This window comes from Notolepis coatsorum (genome assembly GCF_963971535.1).
Source record: "Notolepis coatsorum genome assembly, chromosome: 11".
NCBI lineage: Eukaryota > Metazoa > Chordata > Actinopteri > Aulopiformes > Paralepididae > Notolepis > Notolepis coatsorum.
Window position 1 is genome coordinate 111,389,517 of NC_140175.1, and position 25,988 is coordinate 111,415,504.

General features: G+C 43.1%; 1 protein-coding gene across 2 annotated transcripts in view; it reads right to left on the reverse strand.

Moving 5' to 3' along the window:
* Positions 1-25,988, reverse strand: part of rnf123 (ring finger protein 123) — a 484,329-nt gene that overhangs the window by 186,981 nt on the left and 271,360 nt on the right. For both annotated transcript variants that reach the window (XM_084325137.1, XM_084325136.1), the window contains exons 30-31: positions 455-542; positions 199-283 (exon numbers count right to left, since the gene is read on the reverse strand). In XM_084325137.1, coding sequence (XP_084181263.1) covers positions 199-283; positions 455-542 — 173 coding nt within the window. The remainder of the gene's footprint in view (positions 1-198; positions 284-454; positions 543-25,988) is intronic.

Below are 25,988 nucleotides of genomic sequence, written 5' to 3' on the forward strand. Positions count from 1 at the left end.
GACAGACAGACAGACAGGAGGACAGACAGACAGACAGACAGACAGACAGACAGACAGACAGACAGACAGACAGGAGGACAGACAGACAGACAGACAGACAGACAGACAGACATACAGGAGGACAGACAGACAGACAGACAGACAGACAGACAGACAGACAGACAGACAGACAGACAGACAGACAGACAGTAGACTTACTCTGTAGACTGGGAAGGTTGGCGTCCTCAGGTTTGGTTTTCAGCAGGTGAGGTAATCTGGTATACCTGTAGCCAAACCCACAACCCTGCAAGATAATACACAGATTACAATATGTTCAAATACAACTTACAGTACGTTCAAATACAATGTACAGTACTTTCAAATACAATGTACAGTACTTTCAAATACAACTTACAGTGTGCGTGCGTGCGTGCGTGCGTGCATGCGTGCGTGCGTGTGTGTGTGTGTGTCTTACCCTCCACAGTCGGACTAGTATCCAGTTAGTCTGAGCCCAGGGTCTCTGCTCATATGGAGCCAGCAGGTTCCTCATCATGGCTACACGCCTGAAACACACACAACATTAATTTCCAAAACACTGAATGTTTTCTTTTTTCTTTCTTTTTTTTTGATCCACTTTTTCTCCCATTTTCTATATTTTTCTCCCATCCCAATTTTCGTATCATCCAATTCAACCCTCCCCTGTCACGGACGCTGTTTCTTGCCTCCCACAAGCCGGCTGCAATGTGGACTAAGTCATACATAGCACAAGTCCCCTCCGGTACTTGAGGTAACAGCAGTTGCATCTTTTCACCTGCGCAGCTCGATCTCTCAGTGTCGAGGAGTAACGCGTGGGAGGCTCACGCTGCCCCCGACACTTCCTGATTCTACTGCGCAGGCGCACCAACCGACCTGTAGGAGTCGCTGTCCACAACGCCCGATCCCCACCCTTCAGTTTCCCTCCCCGTAATACGGCCAATGTGTATTACTGTGGACGACCAGCTAAACTGAAAGCAAATGTGGAGCCCAGCGTCTCCAGATTTCGTGGCGAGTGCCTTGCCCACTACACCATGTAGCCGCCCACTTCTTTTTTCTTTCTTATTTATTTTGTCAAGTCAACGTTTGTGTTGTGAAATAACCCCCTATTCAGAGTAAAGACTGAGGAAGGCAGCAATACACCAGTAACCTAACCCTAACCTTAACCTAACCCCAACCTAAACCCTAACCCTCTTGATGTCAAATGAAGACTGGTTGAAGCTGATGATGGTGATTGGTTGTACATGAATGCATCAGTTGATTGTTTGCTTGGATGCTTTGAGATTCATTACAAACTGTAGAGCCCTCACTGTGTATTATACTGTAGAGCCCCCACTGTGTATTATACTGTAGAGCCCCCACTGTGTATTATACTGTAGAGCCCTCACTGTGTATTATACTGTAGAGCCCCCACTGTGTATTATACTGTAGAGCCCTCACTGTGTATTATACTGTAGAGCCCTCACTGTGTATTATACTGTAGAGCCCTCACTGTGTATTATACTGTAGAGCCCCCACTGTGTATTATACTGTAGAGCCCCCACTGTGTATTATACTGTAGAGCCCTCACTGTGTATTATACTGTAGAGCCCTCACTGTGTATTATACTGTAGAGCCCCAACTGTGTATTATACTGTAGAGCCCTCACTGTGTATTATACTGTAGAGCCCTCACTGTGTATTATACTGTAGAGCCCTCACTGTGTATTATACTGTAGAGCCCTCACTGTGTATTATACTGTAGAGCCCTCACTGTGTATTATACTGTAGAGCCCCCACTGTGTATTATACTGTAGAGCCCTCACTGTGTATTATACTGTAGAGCCCTCACTGTGTATTATACTGTAGAGCCCTCACTGTGTATTATACTGTAGAGCTGTTACAAAGGGTCAGATTAAACCGAATATATGTATTTATTGATTGATATATATTGAATAGTATTTGTATACCGTTTGATATCCCTTGTATATTCCTTTGTACATATACACGGAATGTCCCTTTAACCTAGTAGTTACATAGCCCATAATATTTCATTCTCCTATTGGATGGCGTGCCACCAGGCGCCAGTGACTTACCCCCTAGAGCTGACTTGAAAGCTACCGACGAGACATGCCCTTACTAGCCTCAGCTCCGCGCAGGAATACGGCTACCGAAAGCAGAGCGGCACTACTTGTCCACTGTACATATAAATATGGCGCAGGCGAACACGTGAAGTCCCTTGTCCCGTTCAGTCTCGTTCAGTTCCAGTTATCCAAGCGACGCCTCACCCACTACGCAACGTGGGCAGAGTAGGGCTCGTATTGCCCAAATAGAGTCGTGTTTATCCTACTACGTTTGTTCAACGTATCGTTCGCTCCTTACTAGTAAAAGCCTTCATTACGAGTCAAAGACCACGTGAAGTGAGTAATTGTGCGTCTACATAGAGCACTTATTGCCGCATGCTAATAGGATAGTAACGTCAAGTTCAACAGTGGACCACCGCGCACCGGAGGATTTACACCCCGCCAGCAGAGCCTTTCCGGCAGGATTATTATTCTTCATTCTTCACCAAGCTGCTGGAGCAGAGAACCGTCTACACCCACTGCTGTGGGATCTACACATGCCCGTGAGGACATCACTCGAGCCCGTCTTGAGGCTCCACGGCTTCACCTGCGCGGCGCGCACATTGAGAGTACAGAGGCTGCCTTTCCCCGCTGACACAGGGAGTAATTGTCGCCTGTGGAACCATTGACTTGCATAGAGCATTGCCTCCCCCTGCTGGCTTACAACCGGTAGTACACCCCCCTACCATTATTCCCTAGATAATTCCTAATATTCAGTATTGACTTGCCTACGCACATTCTTTGCCTTATAAGCGCATCCAAATTGATCTAAGTAATGTAATCTAATATTCTTTTGATGTAATAAATATTCTAAACGAGTATTTGTGTGGAAACCGTTTCATTGTGGAAGTGTTCTCATCTGATATACTTGTGTACAGTATGGCCAGTAATGTACAATAAGACGGTAGTGGTTTAATGATACCAATACTTGATTAATACAGTCAGGGAATTGTACCCCTCAGTTACAATTGGTCCTTCGAGCCGGAGATAATAATTAGCGTAATATTAATATAATATTAATATTGACATGGCCGATGACGAACACTCCACAAACGGTTCTCCTAAGCTAGATCGCCCGCAGCGCAGACGGCAGCCACCTCCCTATCTAGAGGCATACGCTGTCAGTCCAATACCTAGCTTTAAAGGGAAATTAGATACGGATAAAATAACTAAAGCGGATAGTAAAATTATGTCCGACTCCATCAACCAGGATACCCCGACCACAGAGGCCCTAGTGGGTTCTAATGTAACTGACCAAGCTCACGGTGGGGACCAGGAGGGAACTGACACGACTTTATCCCCCGACAACGTCGACAAGGTAGTCCCCGGAGAGCTCCAGGATAAAGAAAGCCCTCCCGGGATGGAACCCGACCCACCACAAGAAGAGACGCGCACCCAGGAGATGGATCTCCTCGGTACGCAACAGGAGAACGGGTCTCCAACAAGTACTGCCGGGAGCCGATCGCCCCGAACGGCGTCTTCCCCCAGCGCGGCGGACAAGATGCTGGCGCAAGCACTCATCGCCACCCTGGCAGCCTCCACCGAACGCAATCGACTTCAAGCGCAACAGACGCGCGATCGCGAACAGTTTGCAGGCGAGCGAGAGCGCTTCCAGGCGCAACAAAGGAGTGAAGACGACCGCATAAGACTGGAGACCAGACGCCTCCAGACAGAAGAGAACATTGAGAGAAGCCGCGCCGATGCACAGCACGCCGCCGCCAATGCACAGCGCGACGTCGCAAATGCACAGCTCCACGCCGCCCATGCCAGCGCCAATGCCCAGCGCGACGCCGCCAACGCACAGCGCGACGCCGCCCAGGCCAGTGCCAATGCGCAGCGCGACGCCGGCAATGCCCAGCGCGAAGCAGCGCGCGACGCAGCCCATGCCCAGCGCGAGGCAGAGCGCGACCGGCTGCAGGCGGAGCTGATGGACAAACTGGTTGCCATGGCGACACCCCCTCACTCCGCACGGAGCTCTCAGAGATCGTCAAGACATGGGTCTAGGACACATTCCCCTACCCGACAAAGCGACCCGGGACTCCGCCAACAGGAGGATCCTGTCCACGTCTCCGAACCCCCTTCCCGGCCGGTCCATACAAGACCCAGCAACCGGGAAGAATCGGACCACGCCGAGAGACTGAACAGAAGACTCCAGGTCCTAGCAGAGGGAGAGGAGGAGGAAGAGGAGGAATGTCAAGCCGACCAGCAGCAACGTACTCTGGCCCAGGAGGCCCAGTACAGCCCCGACCAGCAGCAACGTACTCTGGCCCAGGAGGCCCAGTACAGCCCCGACCAGCAGCAACGTACTCTGGACCAGGAGGTCCAGTACAGCCCAGAAGTCAGCCCCGAGGCCCTGCGCTACAAACCCCCGACTCAACTCACGGGTGAGTTTGACGCACCGCCAGCCCCGAGGGACAGCACCTGGGTACCCGACCTTCGGTACCCACCAAGTACCAGCCCAAGACGACACGCACGGGGAGACTCGCCTAGGAGGCCTCTTCCCCAACGCTCACCGATGTGCCAGTCATCCATGACATCGTACCTTGGCGCACCGACGTTTCCAGACTTCACCCATGAGAACCGAGCACAGTACACGGAGCTACGGATGTGCTTAGAGACAATGATGGTTGATGTAGCTGATGAACGCCACAAGTATGCTACCCTATTGAAGCACCTCAAGGTGCACCGAGCGCACAATATAGCGCTGGCCTATGCCAACTCTACTACCCCATACACAGCGGCTCTAGCAGCACTCGACCAACGGTATGGACGCGTATGGGACTACGTGATACAGGAGATAAGAGACATTGACCGTCTCCCCCCAGCCAGAGACAACAGAGCGCTAGATGACCTGTCTATTAAGGTACAGTCCCTGGTAGGGATGCTGGGGTCCCAAAAGGAAAAGGGTATCTACGAACTGTACGCTAACTCTAACGTAGAGAGGATATTAGAGAAGCTCCCTCCCGCCCGACAAGAGCGCTTCAGGCGGCAGAGAGACTACCGCGACCCCAGCGGTCCAGAGGCATCCCTCCTAGACCTATCTGAGTTCCTCGCCAGGGAGGTCAGTAGCCTACGACTCGACACGTTCGTATGGAGTGGACCAAGCCCAAGACTCGGACCTCGGGGACAAACGGATAACCGCCGGTTGGTGACCGTTATGCACCAAGCCGAATCAGTACCACACAAGAACCACAACACCCCCTCGACGAAAGAGGACCAGTGGAAGATTGAGTGCCAGTACTGTGAGGGAGAACATCGGCTGTATCAGTGCGAAGATTTCAAGAAGCTGACCACGGATGATGTGAGTCAGTGGGTCAAGGACCACCGCCACTGCTTCCGCTGCGCGCGCAGCCACCTAGCAGCTGAGTGCCGCTTGAAGAAGAAGTGCAGCAGGTGCGGTGGCACCCACTTGGAGGTCCTGCATGACATCAACAGGCGTCAGCCAGGACAACAGAGTGGGCCCGTCGCGGTGATGTACCATGCCGAGGCGGTGGCACCAGTACCGAAGAGCCACCAGACCGCTCCCTACTGTACCTACTGCGACGGCGGACACTGGCTGGCACAGTGCGCCGAATATAAGACACTGAACCCCGTCCAAGTGGACCAGTGGCGTGAGGCGGCCCAGGCGGGCGCCGCTTGGCACGCAGGGGCGGCCCAGGCGGGCGCCGCGTACCGCGCAGCACGGTGCGGAGCCCACCAGAAGGTCCAAGGCAACCAACCAACAGGAGTGCTCCACATTGACCAGCATAGCGGGACCCCCCGTGTGCTCCTCAAAGTGGTCAGAGTGCTCCTGAGCTACGAGGACAAGGTCCTGGACACTTACGCCGTCCTGGACGATGGGTCTGAAAAGACTCTCCTCCTCGCTTCCGCAGCAGCCCAGTTGGGCCTGCGAGGTGTCAAAGATACAATGACCATACGCACCATCAGAAGGGACCAGAAGACCATAAAGGGTGAAAGGGTCTCCTTCAAGATAGCAGCGGTGGACCAGCCCGAGAAGCAGTATAGTATAACTAACGTCTTCACTAGCCACGACATAGGCCTGTCTCAGTACACCTACCCCATCCCACAGCTGATGGCTAAGTATGTGCACCTACGTCAACTACCTATACCGCTTATCGACGGCGCCACACCGACCCTGCTCATCGGCTCCGACCACGCGGACCTCATTCTCCCAATTGAGGCGGCCCACGTCGGACCCAAAGGATGCCCAGTCGCGGTTCAGACCCGACTGGGATGGACGCTCCAGGGCCCCCTCTACGGACTTGACAGTCAACCCACGTCTACACGCTGCCTACACACAGAGGCGAGCGACACCGGCCTCTCCCCCGTACAGCAGAGGCTATTGACATTAAGCGAGAGGCCCGTGAGAGAACCAGAGGGAGTTCGGAACTCCACCCCCCTCAGCTGCGCTCCAGACGTAGCTGACCTCGAACCCAGCACCCCAAGCGACTCCTTGACGGGGCGGCCGGGACCGGCCCCTCCTCAGACGGGGTACAGAGCAAACAAGAGAAACAGACGGAGGAGGAGAAAGCACAGCCAAGCACAGATCGAAGCAGTCTCAGGCCCGCTCCCTCCTAAGCCCCCCTTCATCCCGTCCAGTCGTCATGACCATAGACCAGTCACTACCCCGAGCTGCGTGGCCGGCCGGCCGCGTAAGCAAAGTGACCACTGGTGCCGACGGAAGGGTCAGAGTGGCAGAAGTGCTCGGCCAAGGGCGGACCTACAACCGACCCGTGGCGAGGCTGATAGAGTCGCCAAGGCTCCCCGACTCGCTTAATGACGACCATGACCCATGACTTTGTGAACTGACCGACCCCTCACAACGGACATTGAGTAGTGGACAGTGCGGTTAATCTGTCTCTGCTTAGCTAATTAGGTGGGACTAATTAGGGGGCGGCTGTTACAAAGGGTCAGATTAAACCGAATATATGTATTTATTGATTGATATATATTGAATAGTATTTGTATACCGTTTGATATCCCTTGTATATTCCTTTGTACATATACACGGAATGTCCCTTTAACCTAGTAGTTACATAGCCCATAATATTTCATTCTCCTATTGGATGGCGTGCCACCAGGCGCCAGTGACTTACCCCCTAGAGCTGACTTGAAAGCTACCGACGAGACATGCCCTTACTAGCCTCAGCTCCGCGCAGGAATACGGCTACCGAAAGCAGAGCGGCACTACTTGTCCACTGTACATATAAATATGGCGCAGGCGAACACGTGAAGTCCCTTGTCCCGTTCAGTCTCGTTCAGTTCCAGTTATCCAAGCGACGCCTCACCCACTACGCAACGTGGGCAGAGTAGGGCTCGTATTGCCCAAATAGAGTCGTGTTTATCCTACTATGTTTGTTCAACGTATCGTTCGCTCCTTACTAGTAAAAGCCTTCATTACGAGTCAAAGACCACGTGAAGTGAGTAATTGTGCGTCTACATAGAGCACTTATTGCCGCGTGCTAATAGGATAGTAACGTCAAGTTCAACAGTGGACCACCGCGCACCGGAGGATTTACACCCCGCCAGCAGAGCCTTTCCGGCAGGATTATTATTCTTCATTCTTCACCAAGCTGCTGGAGCAGAGAACCGTCTACACCCACTGCTGTGGGATCTACACATGCCCGTGAGGACATCACTCGAGCCCGTCTTGAGGCTCCACGGCTTCACCTGCGCGGCGCGCACATTGAGAGTACAGAGGCTGCCTTTCCCCGCTGACACAGGGAGTAATTGTCGCCTGTGGAACCATTGACTTGCATAGAGCATTGCCTCCCCCTGCTGGCTTACAACCGGTAGTACACCCCCCTACCATTATTCCCTAGATAATTCCTAATATTCAGTATTGACTTGCCTACGCACATTATTTGCCTTATAAGCGCATCCAAATTGATCTATTTTTATTTATTTGTTTTTTTTATTTGAAGTCTTTATTTCGAACATGCAATGAATACAACAAACAATAACAAAAAAGAAAAACAACTCAATCTGCATGTTCGAAAAGGAGTAGGAAGAAGTATACACTTATTTAATCCTACCCCTTTTCCACTACTCTAAGTAATGTAATCTAATATTCTTTTGATGTAATAAATATTCTAAACAAGTATTTGTGTGGAAACCGTTTCATTGTGGAAGTGTTCTCATCTGATATACTTGTGTACAGTATGGCCAGTAATGTACAATAAGACGGTAGTGGTTTAATGATACCAATACTTGATTAATACAGTCAGGGAATTGTACCCCTCAGTTACAAGAGCCCTCACTGTGTATTATACTGTAGAGCCCTCACTGTGTATTATACTGTAGAGCCCTCACTGTGTATTATACTGTAGAGCCCTCACTGTGTATTATACTGACTGGGCTGCTCTGTCAACACATGGGCTCAGTCACTGACTGTAGCCATTGTATCAGAGACCATTGATAATCGCAAATGTTTTAATTGAGAATTTGATTGTATTTTGCCTCTTGATGTTAGTTTTATGTCAGAAATTATATGTACTGTACCTTTTATCTTGTGTCTGGAACTACAGTGTATTTATTGCCGCCCTTCTTGGCCAGGTTTTCGTCCCCTCGTAAAATCATACATTTCATTTGGAGATGAGTTTTGTCCAATTGAGTTGAGTACTGTTTCCCAATATATTTTGATTGGCTTTTTTCAATGTATAACCTAAATGTCAACAATCAATCTGATAGCGGTCAGGTGGCGTAGCAGAGATTGTGCTCGTCACCAATGCAAGAGGCTGCGGTCTCGACTCCCGGAGAGTCAGCATTGCCTTGGCTTGGGCTGATCGCTATACTAACTCGTTTGGCTGAGTTAGGGGGAGGGAAGCCGTGGGTGGGTCCTGGCCGTTGTGGACAGCGACCCCTACAGTTCGGTCGGGGCGCCTGCACAGCGAGGGTAGGATCTGGAGAAAGGTAGTGTGACCGTCCACACGTTACACTCTCCCGGTGAGAATCTGCGCTGCCAGGCTGGTGCCGGCTGGCTGCACGTGTCGGAGGAAAACATGTGACAGTCTCCGGCCTCCCGGACCAACAGTAGGGGGGGGTGCGCAACAACCAGGAAGGGGGTTGGGAATTGGCATAACGACTAACAGTGGGATGGGAGAAAAATCGGAAAAAAAGGAGGGGGAAAAAGATAATAAAAAATCAATCTGACAGTTTTCCCCTCACCATTGACAACTCTACAGTCTTCCCTTCCCCTCAGGTTAAGAGTCTGGGTGTCATCCTCGATAGCACACTGTCATTCACGCTACTCTTGTTCACACCCTGGTCACATCCCGCCTGGATTACTGTAACTCCCTCCTCACTGGTCTCCCACACAAGTACCTCTATAAACTCCAACTGGTCCAAAACTCAGTCGCCCACATTATCACTAGAACTCCCTCCACCAACCACATCACTCCTGTTCTTCACCAACTCCACTGGCTGCCCGTTAAGTCGCGCACTGACTACTATGAATTGAAAATGGGGGACCCTGATATAAACAAGACAAATGTCTTTCTCTGGTCTGCATCCCCTTAACAATTGTGTGTATTGAGCCGTACTGTATTGTACCCATTCTGCAATATGTTAAATAAAGCTTTCATTCATTCATTCATTCATTCATTCATTCATTCATTCATTCATTCATTCATTCAAGTATTACTACTCACCTTCAAGGCCCTCCATAGCCTAGCCCCTCCTTATCTCACAGAACTTCTCCAGTCCTACACTCCCTCTCGGTCACTCAGATCCTCCTCTTCCTTCCAACTCATCACTCCCCCTTCCTGTCTGACTACCATGGGATCAGGAGCCTTCTCCCGCTGTGCCCCCCCCCCCCCCCCCCGCCTCTGGAATTCCTTACCACAAGACATCCACCCAATAGACTACCTCCCAACCTTTGTTTCTCGTCTCAAAACACATTTGTTCATTCTGGCATATTCACTTAAAATGTAAGTTTATTATAACTGCTCCCCTATGTGTAACTCTGTAATATTGTGTTTTTACGGTGTGTAATTGTATTTGTTTTTAACCCTGTACGGTGCATTTGAAAAGTGCCTTTAAATAAAATGCACTATTATTATTATTAACCATTAAACAATAAAAACAAATGTAAAAAAGACAATGAAGGAAAAAATAAAGAAAAGAAAGAAAGAAACTTATAAAAACAGGCAACTGTGCTAATAAGATGTCTGAGGCTCACTCTTTCTTTGACAGGCTACACACATAATACAAAACATGATTTATCACACAGAGCTATACCTAGGAAGGCGGGGGGGGGGTCTAACTTCCATAAACGGACTCGAAATCTTTTCAAACTTATTAGAGTTTTTAAAGTTTGAGATGCTGCATAACATCTCAGCTTTCAGTGAAGAAGATCGATCTCTGTGACAGGTTTTGTAATCTGAAGTTTGGTTCCAGACAGATTATAATGGTCTTCTATGCCAAAATAGCTATCATAGGATCTGGTTGAATTACCATTTTGAAATCCTCTTGACTGTGTATCATAAATGTAACAAAAAACAAATGATGACACTGCTAGAAGGAGTGTGCAGGAGATGATGATAAAAGACTGAAGAGATGAAGCAAAGAAGATGTGTCACAGGTGGGGTCTAGATTTGGGAACATTTTAGAAGTTTGAGAAATGCAGGCGATGCAGCACCTTAAATGAATAATAATAATAATTCATTACATTTATATAGCGCTTTTCTAGACACTCAAAGCGCTCCCCACAATGTAGGGTGGAAATTGCCTCCTTCACCACCACTGGTAGCACCCAACCTTGGGCTACGCAGGCTCAATGGCTACCATCCACACTGGCACCAGGCACACATCACACTACACAGTGGCTGAACGGCTCAGGAGACAGGGATTGATATCAGCCAATTAAGGAGGGAGGGATGATTAGGTGGCCTTGATGTCAGAGACCTGATTGGGAATTTGGCCAGGAACATCGGGGAACCCCCTACTCTTTGCGATAGGCCGAGATTCGACCGAGATTCAGTCAGGACCTCGGTTTAGCGTCTCATCTGAAGGACGGCACTCGCAGCTGTACAGTATCTCTATCACCGTAACAGGGGTTTGTTACTGATGACTCCAGAGGACAGAGTGCCCCCTGCTGGACAACAACACCACTTTCCGACAACGGCCTTGACCGGGGCTCGAACCGGTGATCTTCCGATCATGAGTCCGGAGCTCTACTCATGTACTCATTGAATAAAACCATGTTGAGCACAGATTTAAGCCATTATGTACCCCTTCCCAGGGCCTCTCCCCACTGCTCAAAGCCACTCCTCCCCCCCTGCAGTTTGTATAATCTCCAGTGATGGGTTGTGCAAACAGTAGGTACTGTTTTAACAACTAGGTCGTTTTAACAACTAGATACTGTTTTAACAACTAGATACTGTGGGGGGCGGAGCTAGGCGATCATGGAGTGAGACGTGTTTCACGTGAGCTCCCTTCTATCGTGCAAAATATACTTTTCTCCCCATTAGTCTTTATTTTATTTTTATTTGTTATTTGTCTGCTTGTTGAGTCGTCGAGTTTCAACTACTGTCGTCGACTTTTTTCAACTTTCTGCGATGTCGGTGGAGACCAGATCCATGAGCACCCCAGCCGGCAAACTGCCACCGGATCTACCCTCGCCTTCGCCCGGTATCAGTGAGATAAGTGAAGCTGTTCTCTCGGTCATGACCAAACTCCATGCAGACTTTGAGATACGCTTCGCTGAAACACAAAGAAAAGTGCAGGCGGAACTTTTTGATACCCTTCATCGAGAGATGTCAGAGGAAATTAGGTTGGCGGTCGACCCGTTGAGAGACAAGATGGAGTCGCTGCATGCTGTCTCCTCGGCTAATGCTAACGAACTAGCCACGCTAACGACAGAGGCCTCACTACAAGGCGAGAGGCTGGCGGGTCTGGAGACCTCCCTGCTGGCTAGGCAGGCTGAAGTTGCCAAACTACAGTCGGTAATTGTGGAAATGCAGTCCCGGGAGAGACGCTACAACATCAGGATTGTTGGTGTACCGGAGGGCAACGAGGGAGGCTGTCTCTCGGAGACCATGCCGGAATTGCTGCAGAAAATACTGGGGAAAGATGTTCTCCCCAGCCCTCCCGTATGTGAGTCGGCCTACAGAGCGGGCAAGACCAGTCCTGGAGTGAACAAAGAGACGAGGCCCATCATTGTCAAGCTAAACAGGCTTCAGCAGAGGTCTTGGCGATCACAAAGTGGCCATTTTCGAAGACTTTACGCCGGAGATTCAAGCACAGAGAGACGAATACAAAGTGGTCATGTCCAGGCTATGGAAACTAGGCCTGAGGCCTACGCTATTCGCTCCCGCGAAATTATCTGTGCTGGGTAAGGGCGATGATCTGCGTTCATTTTGGTCGTTGGCTAAAGCGGAGGAATATCTCGGGGGGATAGCCGAGACTGTAGCTTGATATCTATGTCGGGTGAGTGACTTGGCGATGTGGGCCTGAATACATTGATAGGGCGGACTACTCACAAATGCTTGTTGTCATGCCCAGACAGGCTAACTGTCCACTGCCCATCCAAACTAGCGGGGCATCCCAATGACTTCTGTTACTTGCTAATGCTGACCTCATGGTCATACGTGTGTGTCGCCTCTATGAAACCTAGCGAGCTAGCTGGACAATGTACATAACAGATTCTAGCGTGCTAGCCGGATTCATCACTAGCTTACGCGCTAGCCTCGGGCTAGCTAGCAGGCTGTGTCTATTGCCCGCGCCGAGACATTCGAGACCCGTTAATGTTTACGTATTTTGGTTGTTGTTGCTGTTTAAGTGACATCGGTTTGCACAATTCAACGGTGATCGGGTCCTTAACTAACTTCTTGTATGCTTTTATTTTTATATCCAGGCTGTTTTGAGCTTTGGGCTCCAGTAGTAGAAGGTCGGTTGAATATATATATACAATATATGATAACAGGTTGTGTCAGGTATAGCTTATTACTATCTCCGGGTTAATGAAGGTGTTTAATTCTATTCTTACATAGGTTGTCATGTCATTCCAGCCTTTGTGCCTGACCAGAGGGGCTGTTACATGCGTGCACTTTGACCATAACCCTTTTTTCCTTTTCTTCTTATTGTCGCTGTTTAAATGACGTCTGTTTGCGCAATTTAACTGTGATCCGATCCTGCCTTAGACTCTGCTGGTATGCTTTAATTTAATTTTGTTTTGAATTTTCCTTTATCCATTTATGCTATAACATTGCGACATTAATACGCAGACTCGGAAGTAGATGGTTACAGGGATGATGTTGAGTTATTATATAATAATGGCTATTTTTTCCATTATAGTTGTCTCATGTTAGGGCCAAGGCTCACGGTGGTTTTCGACCGATATCTTTATTGAATTTAATTTTAATTTGTATTTGTGTTTATTGGACTAGTGGGGGTTTAATCAGGGGTTTATCTAGAGAGGGGGTCGGAGTGGAGAGCGTCTCATTGGATCCATGACTCCAGTGGGAAATGATAGGAAGATGACCATCCTTAGTGGATGGGGCATAGGGAGGGGATTGGAGAGTGGGTATAGGAGGGTTAATAATAGGACGGTGGGTTAGGGTTTAGAGTAGAAGGAGGGGGGGTTGTAACTGGGGTGGTATTTTTCTGTGTTTTATGTACTGTTGTCTTATATGTGTGTAATTGTTCCTCCTCTGAACTCCTGGGATTGACCGTCTGGGCCCGCCTGGATCAGCGCCTCTGTACTCAGCCTGGCTGCACTGGTATGTTCTCTACACATTTAGACAAATTCGACCATGGCTAAATTGAATATTTTAATTTGGAACACGGGGGGTCTTAACGCCCCACACAAGCGTGCCAGTGTCCTTTGGTTATTGAAGAGAAGAAATATTGACATTGCTCTCCTTAGTGAGACGCATTTATTGGTGGGTGATGTGTCAAGGCTAGCAAATCGACAATATCACGTTATCTCCTCATCCTCAGCCGATGATAAGACGAAAGGAGTCGTCATAGTTACAAGACGTAACCTTGATATCAAAGTCCTGGATGTGTGGTCGGACACGGAGGGAAGGATTACTATAGCAAAAGTTGAGTTCTCTCATAGGAAGATGGCAATAATAGCATTGTATGCCCCTAACACATTTGATTCAGCGCTCTATAATACAATCACGAAGAATATGTTGGAACTTACTGGATACGCTCTCATTGTGGGTGGCGATTTTAATGCGTGCTGGGATGTGGAGATGGATAGGTCCGGGTCCTCTGAAACAAGCGACCAAAAGCGGTCCTCTAAGGCCCTCAGGATGTGGGCCCAGGACACTGGGCTCGCAGACCTATGGCGCTTATCCAATCCCACCCTCAAGGATTACTCTCACCTGTCAGCCAGACACAAAACCTTCTCTCGAATAGACTATGCATTCGCGTCCCCTAATATGTTTGATAGTTTCGACGTCTCATTGGTTCCCCTGGCTCTCTCGGACCACAAGGGGATTTTCCTTATGGCAACCTTTGGCAGGCTCTCCACGAGAGCTCCCAGGTGGCGTTTTAACTCAACCTTATTAAAGAACGATGATTTCTGTTCTGAGTTCAGGAGTAAACTAGCTGAATTCTTGCAGATCAATGTTGGCACGGTCGATGACCCCAGGGTCCTATGGAACGCATTGAAAGGATTTATCAGGGGTCATGTCACACTTTTTGCCTCCAATTTGCGTAAATCCCGGTAAAAAAAACTAGAAGGACTGGAAACATTATATGCGGACCTATACGCATCTTTGCAAACTAACTATAGTGAACGACTAAACACACAACGTAAGATAGTCAAGAAAGAAATAAACTCCATACTTAAACAACAGTCTGAGTTCTTGATACATAGGACAAGGCAAAATTACTACTTTCACGGCTCCAGGCCTAGCCATCTATTGGCAATGAAAATACGCTCGAATGATCATTTCTCGGATATCCCCTCGATCAAGACGCGACAGGGTACAGTCACTACTGATTCGAAAAAGATCAACGACACTTTTAAAGAGTTTTACTCACAGTTATATAGCTCAGAGGTTAATCTCGACGACTCTAAATTTGAATCGTTCATTGGCGGGCTTGAGATACCCCACATTTCTGAGGAAGAGGCTAAGGAACTGGGGAAACCGATCACTCTTATGGAACTAAGGGAGACGATTGCTGAAATGCAGAGGGGTAAGGCACCAGGCTGGGATGGTATTCCACCCGAGGTATATTTAGCTTTCTGGGACCAACTGGGTCCATTGATGCTCGATATGATCAATTACGCTATCGAACAAGGGGAGTTCTCAAGAGATGTCAACATGGCGTTGAGTTCTTTACTTCTCAAGAAGGACAAAGATCCCAATGATTGTGGTAGCTATAGGCCCTTGAGTCTTCTCGGGGCCGATCAAAAAGTGTTTGCCAAGGTGCTGGCCCGCCGCCTGCAGAGATTTATGACGGTATTGGTACACTGCGATCAAACTGGTTTTATCCCGGGGCGCCTGGCTGCAGATAATCTTAGGAGGCTGTTGCATGTAGTCGATAACAGTAAAGACAATACAGCTCCGTCCACAGTTCTGTCTTTGGATGCCAGGAAGGCGTTTGACAGACTAGAATGGTCATACCTGTGGAAGGTACTTGAGGTTATGGGTCTTGGAAAGAATTTTATTCATATGATTAAAGTCCTGTATGCCTCGCCGTCGGCAATGATACTGACAGGCAAAAACTGTTCCACACTTTTCCCAGTCTCCAGATCTTCTAGACAGGGTTGTCCTCTGAGCCCAGGACTATTCGCGCTTTCCCTCGAACCATTGGCCCAATTTATTAGGCAATCGGAGGACATCGTCCCCATAATGATCAATAATACACCACACAAAATTGCTCTCTATGCGGATGACCTACTGATTTTTATGGATGACCCTTCCCGGTCGGCCACAAAATTATTGGGAATAATCGACGACTTTGGTAAATTGTCAGGCTTTAAGATTAACTGGAACAAATCAGCCTGCCTACCTCTTAATGAGCTGGCCAAGGCGGTGCGACTACCAGCTGATATCCCCATAGTGGAACATTTTAAATACTTAGGTATAGAGATATTCCCCACGCTGAGTCAAACTACTAAGTACAACTTCACGGGTACTTATGATAAAATACGCCAGGATCTAGACAGTCCCTTCCGAACTCCTTACAAGCCCGGGCTTCCATAATCAAAATGAACGTCCTGCCTAGGATAAATTTTGTTAGCTCAATGCTCCCCCTGCCCCCTCCAATAGACCACTGGCGCAAGGTACAATCGATGGTATCTAAGTTTATCTGGAATAACAAACGCCCGATAATCAAAAGAGCTACTACTCAACGTAGGAAACAAGATGGGGGCCTCGCAATCCCTGATTTTAAGCTTTATTTCTGGTCCTTTTCACTGAGACCTCTGATGTGCTGGCTAGACCCTGTAGATGCTGTATCTTGGCGCTCCTTAGAAGCGGCGGCGGTCTCACCGCTAAGATTGCAGGATGTGGTGTACTCCACTGTCCCTATTTCGAAATGCCGACTGAGGTATGGACCGATCATAACTCACGTGATCCAGACGTGGCGTAATGTACAGAAGTCGTGTGGGGTTAAATGCCCATGGCACCTGGACTCTCCAATTTTTAATAACCAGCAATTACTTGTTGGGCACAAGCCGGTTAATATTCCTCAATGGCAAAGGAGGGGGGTTCATACTCTGGAGGATATTTATGATAAGAACGGCCTCCGTGCGTTTCAGGACTTAAGAGAATTTTATGATCTTCCCAGCGAGTCCTTCTTTCTTTACCTTCAACTAAGGTCAGCGCTGAGGGTGCATGGCGTGCCGTGGGCTCAAGCTTTGCAACCACACCCCTTCCTCAGGCTCATAGTGGACAGGACGACCTCCAGAGGGTTTGTCTCAGACTTTTATACGCTCTTAATTCAGTCCACGTATAAAAATGTATCATTGGATACAATCTGGCGTGTGGATATCCCGGAGTTGGACCCCGAGTTTGACTGGGATGATGTTTGGGCAAATGTGGCATTGTCTTCCCGCAACCCCAATCACCAGCAAATTAATTTTAATTATATTCATAGGTAAAAAATAGGGAAACAATGTCCAGGCACGCACTCAAGGTTTATCCAAATTTATTGGCAGCCTGTAATCATATGACGTTTCGGTGTGAACACACCTTCTTCAGAATGGCTTGCATGAAGCATGAAGGGTAAGTGACCCTAGTAAATACAAGTCAAACAGGAAGTGACAACATAGGAAGTGACAACACATTCCCACAAGAGATCTGCAAAAAAGTACAAAATACCACTTACAAGCACAACCTTTTCAGAATTATGTAAATCAAAAAGAAGCATGTAAATAAAAATAAAAAAGAAACAGTAAATCACAAAGAGATATATCTATATATAGTTATATATATTTTATACAGAGTAGGCCTACATCTTAAACTCTAAACATAAACACTCATGACCCATATAAGCCATCTTTCAATTATAAAGAATGATAAATGAAAATAGTAAACAATCGAATGAAATGAAATAATCAAATGAAACAGGTCAAAACATTTTCCTCATTGAGGCCGCTAGGCTCTAGACAATCCAGAAAATGAATATAGAAGCATTCCCTTTGTAGCAAGAGCCTGTCTCTGTCGCCGCCTCTTGGTGGTCTCAAGACCTGCTCTATACCCATGTATTTTAAGCCAGAAATATCATGTCCTAACTTATTAAAGTGCCTTGCAACTGAAGACTTCTCGTCATTTCTTCTTATAGAACATTTGTGCTCCGAAATTCGATTTTTAAAACGTCTTCTTGTTTTTCCAACATAGTAAAGGTTGCAAGGACATTTAAGCAAGTAAACAACAAAATCAGAATTACAGGTAATCCGGCCTCTAACAGCGATACTCCTACCTGTACTTGGTTGTAAATAAAATGTCTCTTTAATCATGCCATGACATTGGGTACAAGACAAACATGGAAAATTGCCATTTGGAATATTAGCCATAAAATGGGTAATTTTTTTTTTTTTTTTTTTTTGGAAAATCTGTTTTAACTAACTGGTCCCTTAAGTTAGCAACCTAACTTAAGGGACCAGTTAGTTAAAACAGATTTTCCCAAAAAATTTACCCATTTTATGGCTAATATTCCAAATGGCAATTTTCCATGTTTGTCTTGTACCCAATGTCATGGCATGATTAAAGAGAAATTTTATTTACAACCAAGTACAGGTAGGAGTATCGCTGTTAGAGGCCGGATTACCTGTAATTCTGATTTTGTTGTTTACTTGCTTAAATGTCCTTGCAACCTTTACTATGTTGGAAAAACAAGAAGACGTTTTAAAAATCGAATTTCGGAGCACAAATGTTCTATAAGAAGAAATGACGAGAAGTCTTCAGTTGCAAGGCACTTTAATAAGTTAGGACATGATATTTCTGGCTTAAAATACATGGGTATAGAGCAGGTCTTGAGACCACCAAGAGGCGGCGACAGAGACAGGCTCTTGCTACAAAGGGAATGCTTCTATATTCATTTTCTGGATTGTCTAGAGCCTAGAGGCCTCAATGAGGAAAATGTTTTGACCTGTTTCATTTCTTTATTTCATTTCATTCGATTGTTTACTATTTTCATTTATCATTCTTTATAATTGAAAGATGGCTTATATGGGTCATGAGTGTTTATGTTTAGAGTTTAAGATGTAGGCCTACTCTGTATAAAAAATATATATAACTATATATAGATATATCTCTTTGTGATTTACTGTTTCTTTTTTATTTTTATTTACATGCTTCTTTTTGATTTACATAATTCTGAAAAGGTTGTGCTTGTAAGTGGTATTTTGTACTTTTTTGCAGATCTCTTGTGGGAATGTGTTGTCACTTCCTATGTTGTCACTTCCTGTTTGACTTGTATTTACTAGGGTCACTTACCCTTCATGCTTCATGCAAGCCATTCTGAAGAAGGTGTGTTCACACCGAAACGTAATATGATTACAGGCTGCCAATAAAATTGGAAAAACCTGGAGTGCGTGCCTGGACATTGTTTCTCTATTTTTTATGTATGATATCAGAGGTTACAGCACCCAGTGTCAAGTCTAGTGAGGTGAGCGCGTTCTACTACTTTTTTCAATTATATTCATAGGACCTATCTTACACCTAGGAAGCTATTTGCTATGGGACTGATAACCGACTCTCTGTGCACTTTGTGCTCTCAAAAGGCCACTGGCACTTATATGCATATGTATTGGGATTGCCCACCAGTGGCCCGCTTCTGGAGGTCAATAGCGGACAAACTTTCAGATCTGTGTGGCTTAACTATCCCATTCACAGCTGTTACGCTACTCCTGAACGATATAACAACACTACCGCGTCCGTACAACTGAAAAGGGTTGTCCTAGCGGGCGTCACAGCAGCGAAGAAGCTAATAGCAATGAGATGGAAGGAGCCTGAGAAGCTCACAGTGATTAACTGGTCCCTAACACTGTTGGATGTGATTTATCTTGAGATATCCACGGCGCGGGTGATTGGGGGTGATTTCTTTTTGTCTTTATACATTATAAATTGTTATATTCTGTATTATTATTGTTTTTGTTATTTTCCTGTGAAGTTCTGTGTATTGTGATTGTGATTAATGTGTTGTCTTGTTTCATGTAAGTAATAATAAAAAAAACTTGATCAAAAAAAAATAACTAGATACTGTTTTAACAACTAGATACTGTTTTAACAACTAGGTTGTTTTAACAACTAGATACTGTTTTAACAACTAGATACTATTTTAACAACTAGATACTGTTTTAACAACTAGGTACTGTTTTAACAACTAGATACTGTTTTAACAACTAGGTACTGTTTTAACAACTAGATACTGATACTGTTTTAACAACTAGATACTGTTTTAACAACTAGGTACTGTTTTAACAACTAGATACTGTTTTAACAACTAGGTACTGTTTTAACAACTAGATACTGTTTTAACAACTGGTACTGTTTTAACAACTAGGTACTGTTTTAACAACTAGATACTGTTTTAACAACTAGGTACTGTTTTAACAACTAGATACTGTTTTAACAACTAGATACTGTTTTACAACTAGATACTGTTTTAACAACTGGATACTGTTTTACAACTAGATACTGTTTTAACAACTAGATACTGTTTTAACAACTAGATACTGTTTTAACAACTAGGTACTGTTAGATACTGTTTTAACTACTAGGTACTGTTTTAACAACTAGGTACTCTTTTAACAACTAGATACTGTTTTAACAACTAGATACTGTTTTAACAACTAGGTACTGTTTTAACAACTAGATACTGTTTTAACAACTAGGTACTGTTTTAACAACTAGATACTGTTTTAACAACTAGATACTGTTTTAACAACTAGATACTGTTTTAAGAACTAGATACTGTTTTAAAAACTGGATACTGTTTTAACAACTAGGTACTGTTTTAACAACTAGATACTGTTTTAACACCTAAATACTGTTTTAACAACTAGATACTGTTTTAACAACTATGTACTGTTTTAACAACTAGATACTGTTTTAACAACTATGTACTGTTTTACAACTAGATACTGTTTTAACAACTGGATACTGTTTTACAACTAGATACTGTTTTAACAACTAGATACTGTTTTAACAACTAGATACTGTTTTAACAACTGGTACTGTTTTAACAACTAGGTACTGTTTTAACAACTAGGTACTGTTTTAACAACTAGATACTGTTTTAACTACTAGATACTGTTTTAACAACTAGATACTGTTTTAACAACTATGTACTGTTTTAACAACTAGATACTGTTTTAACAACTAGATACTGTTTTACAACTAGATACTGTTTTAACAACTGGATACTGTTTTACAACTAGATACTGTTTTAACAACTGGATACTGTTTTACAACTAGATACTGTTTTAACAACTAGATACTGTTTTAACAACTAGATACTGTTTTAACAACTAGATACTGTTTTAACAACTATGTCGTTTTAACAACTAGATACTGTTTTAACAACTAGATACTGTTTTAACAACTAGGTCGTTTTAACTAGATACTGTTTTAACAACTAGGTACTGTTTTAACAACTAGATACTGTTTTAACAACTAGGTACTGTTTTAACAACTGGATACTGTTTTAACAACTAGGTCGTTTTAACAACTAGGTACTGTTTTAACAACTAGATACTGTTTTAACAACTAGGTCGTTTTAACAACTAGGTACTGTTTTAACAACTAGATACTGTTTTAACAACTAGATACTGTTTTAACAACTAGATACTGTTTTAACAACTAGGTACTGTTTTAACAACTAGATACTGTTTTAACAACTAGGTACTGTTTTAACAACTAGGTACTGTTTTAACAACTAGATACTGTTTTAACAACTAGGTACTGTTTTAACAACTGGATACTGTTTTACAACTAGATACTGTTTTAACAACTAGATACTGTTTTAACAACTAGATACTGTTTTAACAACTAGGTACTGTTTTAACAACTAGGTACTGTTTTAACAACTAGATACTGTTTTAACAACTAGGTACTGTTTTAACAACTAGATACTGTTTTAACAACTAGGTACTGTTTTAACAACTAGATACTGTTTTAACAACTAGATACTGTTTTACAACTAGATACTGTTTTAACAACTATGTACTGTTTTAACAACTAGGTACTGTTTTAACAACTAGGTACTGTTTTAACAACTATGTACTGTTTTAACAACTAGATACTGTTTTAACAACTAGATACTGTTTTAACAACTAGATACTGTTAACAACTAGGTACTGTTTTAACAACTAGATACTGTTTTAACAACTGGATACTGTTTTAACAACTAGATACTGTTTTAACAACTAGATACTGTTTTAACAACTAGATACTGTTTTAACAACTAGGTACTGTTTTAACAACTAGATACTGTTTTAACAACTAGGTACTGTTTTAACAACTAGATACTGTTTTAACAACTAGGTACTGTTTTAACAACTAGGTACTGTTTTAACAACTAGATACTGTTTTAACAACTAGGTACTGTTTTAACAACTAGGTACTGTTTTAACAACTAGATACTGTTTTAACAACTAGGTACTGTTTTAACAACTAGATACTGTTTTAACAACTAGATACTGTTTTAACAACTGGGTACTGTTTTAACAACTAGATACTGTTTTAACAACTAGGTACTGTTTTAACAACTAGATACTGTTTTAACAACTAGGTACTGTTTTAACAACTAGATACTGTTTTAACAACTAGGTACTGTTTTAACAACTAGATACTGTTTTAACAACTAGGTACTGTTTTAACAACTAGGTACTGTTTTAACAACTAGATACTGTTTTAACAACTAGGTACTGTTTTAACAACTAGGTACTGTTTTAACAACTAGATACTGTTTTAACAACTAGGTCGTTTTAACAACTAGATACTGTTTTAACAACTAGGTACTATTTTAACAACTAGATACTGTTTTAACAACTAGGTCGTTTTAACAACTAGATACTGTTTTAACAACTAGGTCGTTTTAACAACTAGATACTGTTTTAACAACTAGGTACTATTTTAACAACTAGATACTGTTTTAACAACTAGGTACTATTTTAACAACTAGATACTGTTTTAACAACTAGGTCGTTTTAACAACTAGATACTGTTTTAACAACTAGATACTGTTTTAACAACTGGATACTGTTAGATACTGTTTTAACAACTAGGTACTGTTTTAACAACTAGGTACTGTTTTAACAACTAAGTACTGTTTTAACAACTAGATACTGTTTTAACAACTAGATACTGTTTTAACAACTAGGTCGTTTTAACAACTAGATACTGTTTTAACAACTAGGTCGTTTTAACAACTAGATACTGTTTTAACAACTAGGTCGTTTTAACAACTAGATACTGTTTTAACAACTAGGTACTATTTTAACAACTAGATACTGTTTTAACAACTAGATACTGTTTTAACAACTAGGTACTATTTTAACAACTAGATACTGTTTTAACAACTAGGTCGTTTTAACAACTAGATACTGTTTTAACAACTAGATACTGTTTTAACAACTGGATACTATTAGATACTGTTTTAACAACTAGGTACTGTTTTAACAACTAGGTACTGTTTTAACAACTAAGTACTGTTTTAACAACTAGATACTGTTTTAACAACTAGATACTGTTTTAACAACTGGATACTGTTAGATACTGTTTTAACAACTAGGTACTGTTTTAACAACTAGGTACTGTTTTAACAACTAGATACTGTTTTAACAACTAGATACTGTTTTAACAACTAGATACTGTTTTAACAACTAGGTACTGTTTTAACAACTAGATACTGTTTTAACAACTAGATACTGTTTTAACAACTATGTACTGTTTTAACAACTAGATACTGTTTTAACAACTAGATACTGTTTTACAACTAGATACTGTTTTAACAACTGGATACTGTTTTACAACTAGATACTGTTTTAACAACTAGATACTGTTTTAACAACTAGATACTGTTTTAACAACTGGTACTGTTTTAACAACTAGGTACTGTTTTAACAACTAGGTACTGTTTTAACAACTAGATACTGTTTTAACTACTAGATACTGTTTTAACAACTAGATACTGTTTTAACAACTATGTACTGTTTTAACAACTAGATACTGTTTTAACAACTAGATACTGTTTTACAACTAGATACTGTTTTAACAACTGGATACTGTTTTACAACTAGATACTGTTTTAACAACTGGATACTGTTTTACAACTAGATACTGTTTTAACAACTAGATACTGTTTTAACAACTAGATACTGTTTTAACAACTAGATACTGTTTGTAACCCTGGTAATATTAACTAACCCTGGTAATATTAACCCAGTGGTTATCCTGTTAATATAATATATGTTAAATATATGTTATTATTTTGTATTTTGTATATCTTATTTACCTCTGGGTAATATGTTCTACATATACCATTATTTCATGTATGGGTAATATGTAGAACTCCTGTCTATGTGAACTGGGAACTGTGGCTTGGCCAATCAGGAAAAAGGTCAGGGTTGATGGGACTGGGTTTAACCAGGTGTGGTGATTGAGCTCTCGAGACGAGGAAGGGAGAGGTTGAGAGAAGCAGGTGGAAGAGTGTGCAAATGTTTGACACACCATTGCTAAGTTGTATCCAGTATAGTGTTATCAAGTGTTCTGGCCTAGAACACACGCTGAACATTATATGTGATGTCGGGGAATTGTGCATGTTAGATAGGCATGCCTAATCAATTGCTCCACATTGGACTGGGTCTTGAGGCTAGCTGGCTAAGCTAGGTAAACAGTAGCAGGGCCCGGATAGCTAACCCGGAAACCCACTACATTCAAGAACAGGATAAGCGGTCTGTGCTACCAGGGCCTGTACAGACTTCGAGAACAGGATAAGCGGTCTGTGCTACCAGGGCCTGTACAGATTTCGGGAACCAGATAGCAGTCTGTGCTACCAAGGCCTGTACAGACTTCCTCTGGCAGCGTGGGAGGCCCACCAGGACTTCACATTGCATCGTGCTCAATCTCCACTTTCTCCTTTCCCCCCACCTGAACACTGACTCCGGACCGTGAGTACTTTGGCTCATTAGAGCTGAAGATTAAATGGGATTGTGAGTTTCCCATCAATCAGGCCTGCAACGGGGGTTTTTGTTTGTTTGTTTTTGTTTATTAGATGCCGGCTTAGGTATATTAGTATATTGTATTATTGTACAGGATATTTCATTTGTAATTAGCTGTATCATTAATGCCATTTTGGATATAGGTTTTCATTTATATTTCCTTTTTTGATATTGAGCACATGGTGCCTTTGAGTTTGAACCTGAGTACAGAGTAACAGCTCTGTTATTTTGTTTTCCTTTTTTGATAGTGAGCACACGGTGCCTTTGAGAGACAATACTCTATTTATTAACTAACTAACATTTTCTTTATTCGGTAATGTGTATATATATACACACGGTGTATGTAATATATAACACTATGTTCAATACAGATTATTTTTATATTTAAAGTTAAGTGTCTGGCTTGATCATTTCTATTTCAAAGGTATTGATGTTATATACCAAACAGATATTCGTATATTTCTATTATTAGATTAGTAAGAGCTAGGTGTTACGAACCTAGGGCCCTGCCCTCTAAGTCAACTGGGGTAAAAGGGGCTACATAAATGGAGGTTCCGGTGAGAATCTGTTTGGGTTTATAACAATAATATAGGTTAGAAGTCAAGCCAGTAGCACCATAAAAGGAATTGTTTAATTTACAAAGAAAATATATATATTGTTTAATTTGCAGAAAGAAAATATATATATTGTCTAATTTGCAAAAAGAAAATATATATATTTGTTTAATTTGCAAAAAGAAAATATATATATTGTTTAATTTGCAAAAAGAAAATATATATATTGTTTAATTTGCAGAAAGAAAATATATATATTGTTTAATTTGCAAAGGGAAAATATATATATTGTTTAATTTGCAAAAAGAAAATATATGTATTGTTTAATTTGCAGAAAGAAAATATATATAGTTTAATTTGCAAAAAGAAAATATATATATTGTTTAATTTGCAAAGGGAAAATATATATATTGTTTAATTTGCAAAAAGAAAATATATGTATTGTTTAATTTGCAGAAAGAAAATATATATAGTTTAATTTGCAGAAAGAAAATATATATATTGTTTAATTTGCAAAAGGAAAATATGTATATTGTTTAATTTGCAAAAAGAAAATATATATATTGTTTAAGTTGCTAAGAGCAAAAAGAAAAAAAATCTATAAATGGATAAAATGGACACTCAAGCTGCGCTTGTGATGGAGCTTAAAGACTGGTGCCGTGGGGAGGGATTAAATGTGGCTCATGCGCTT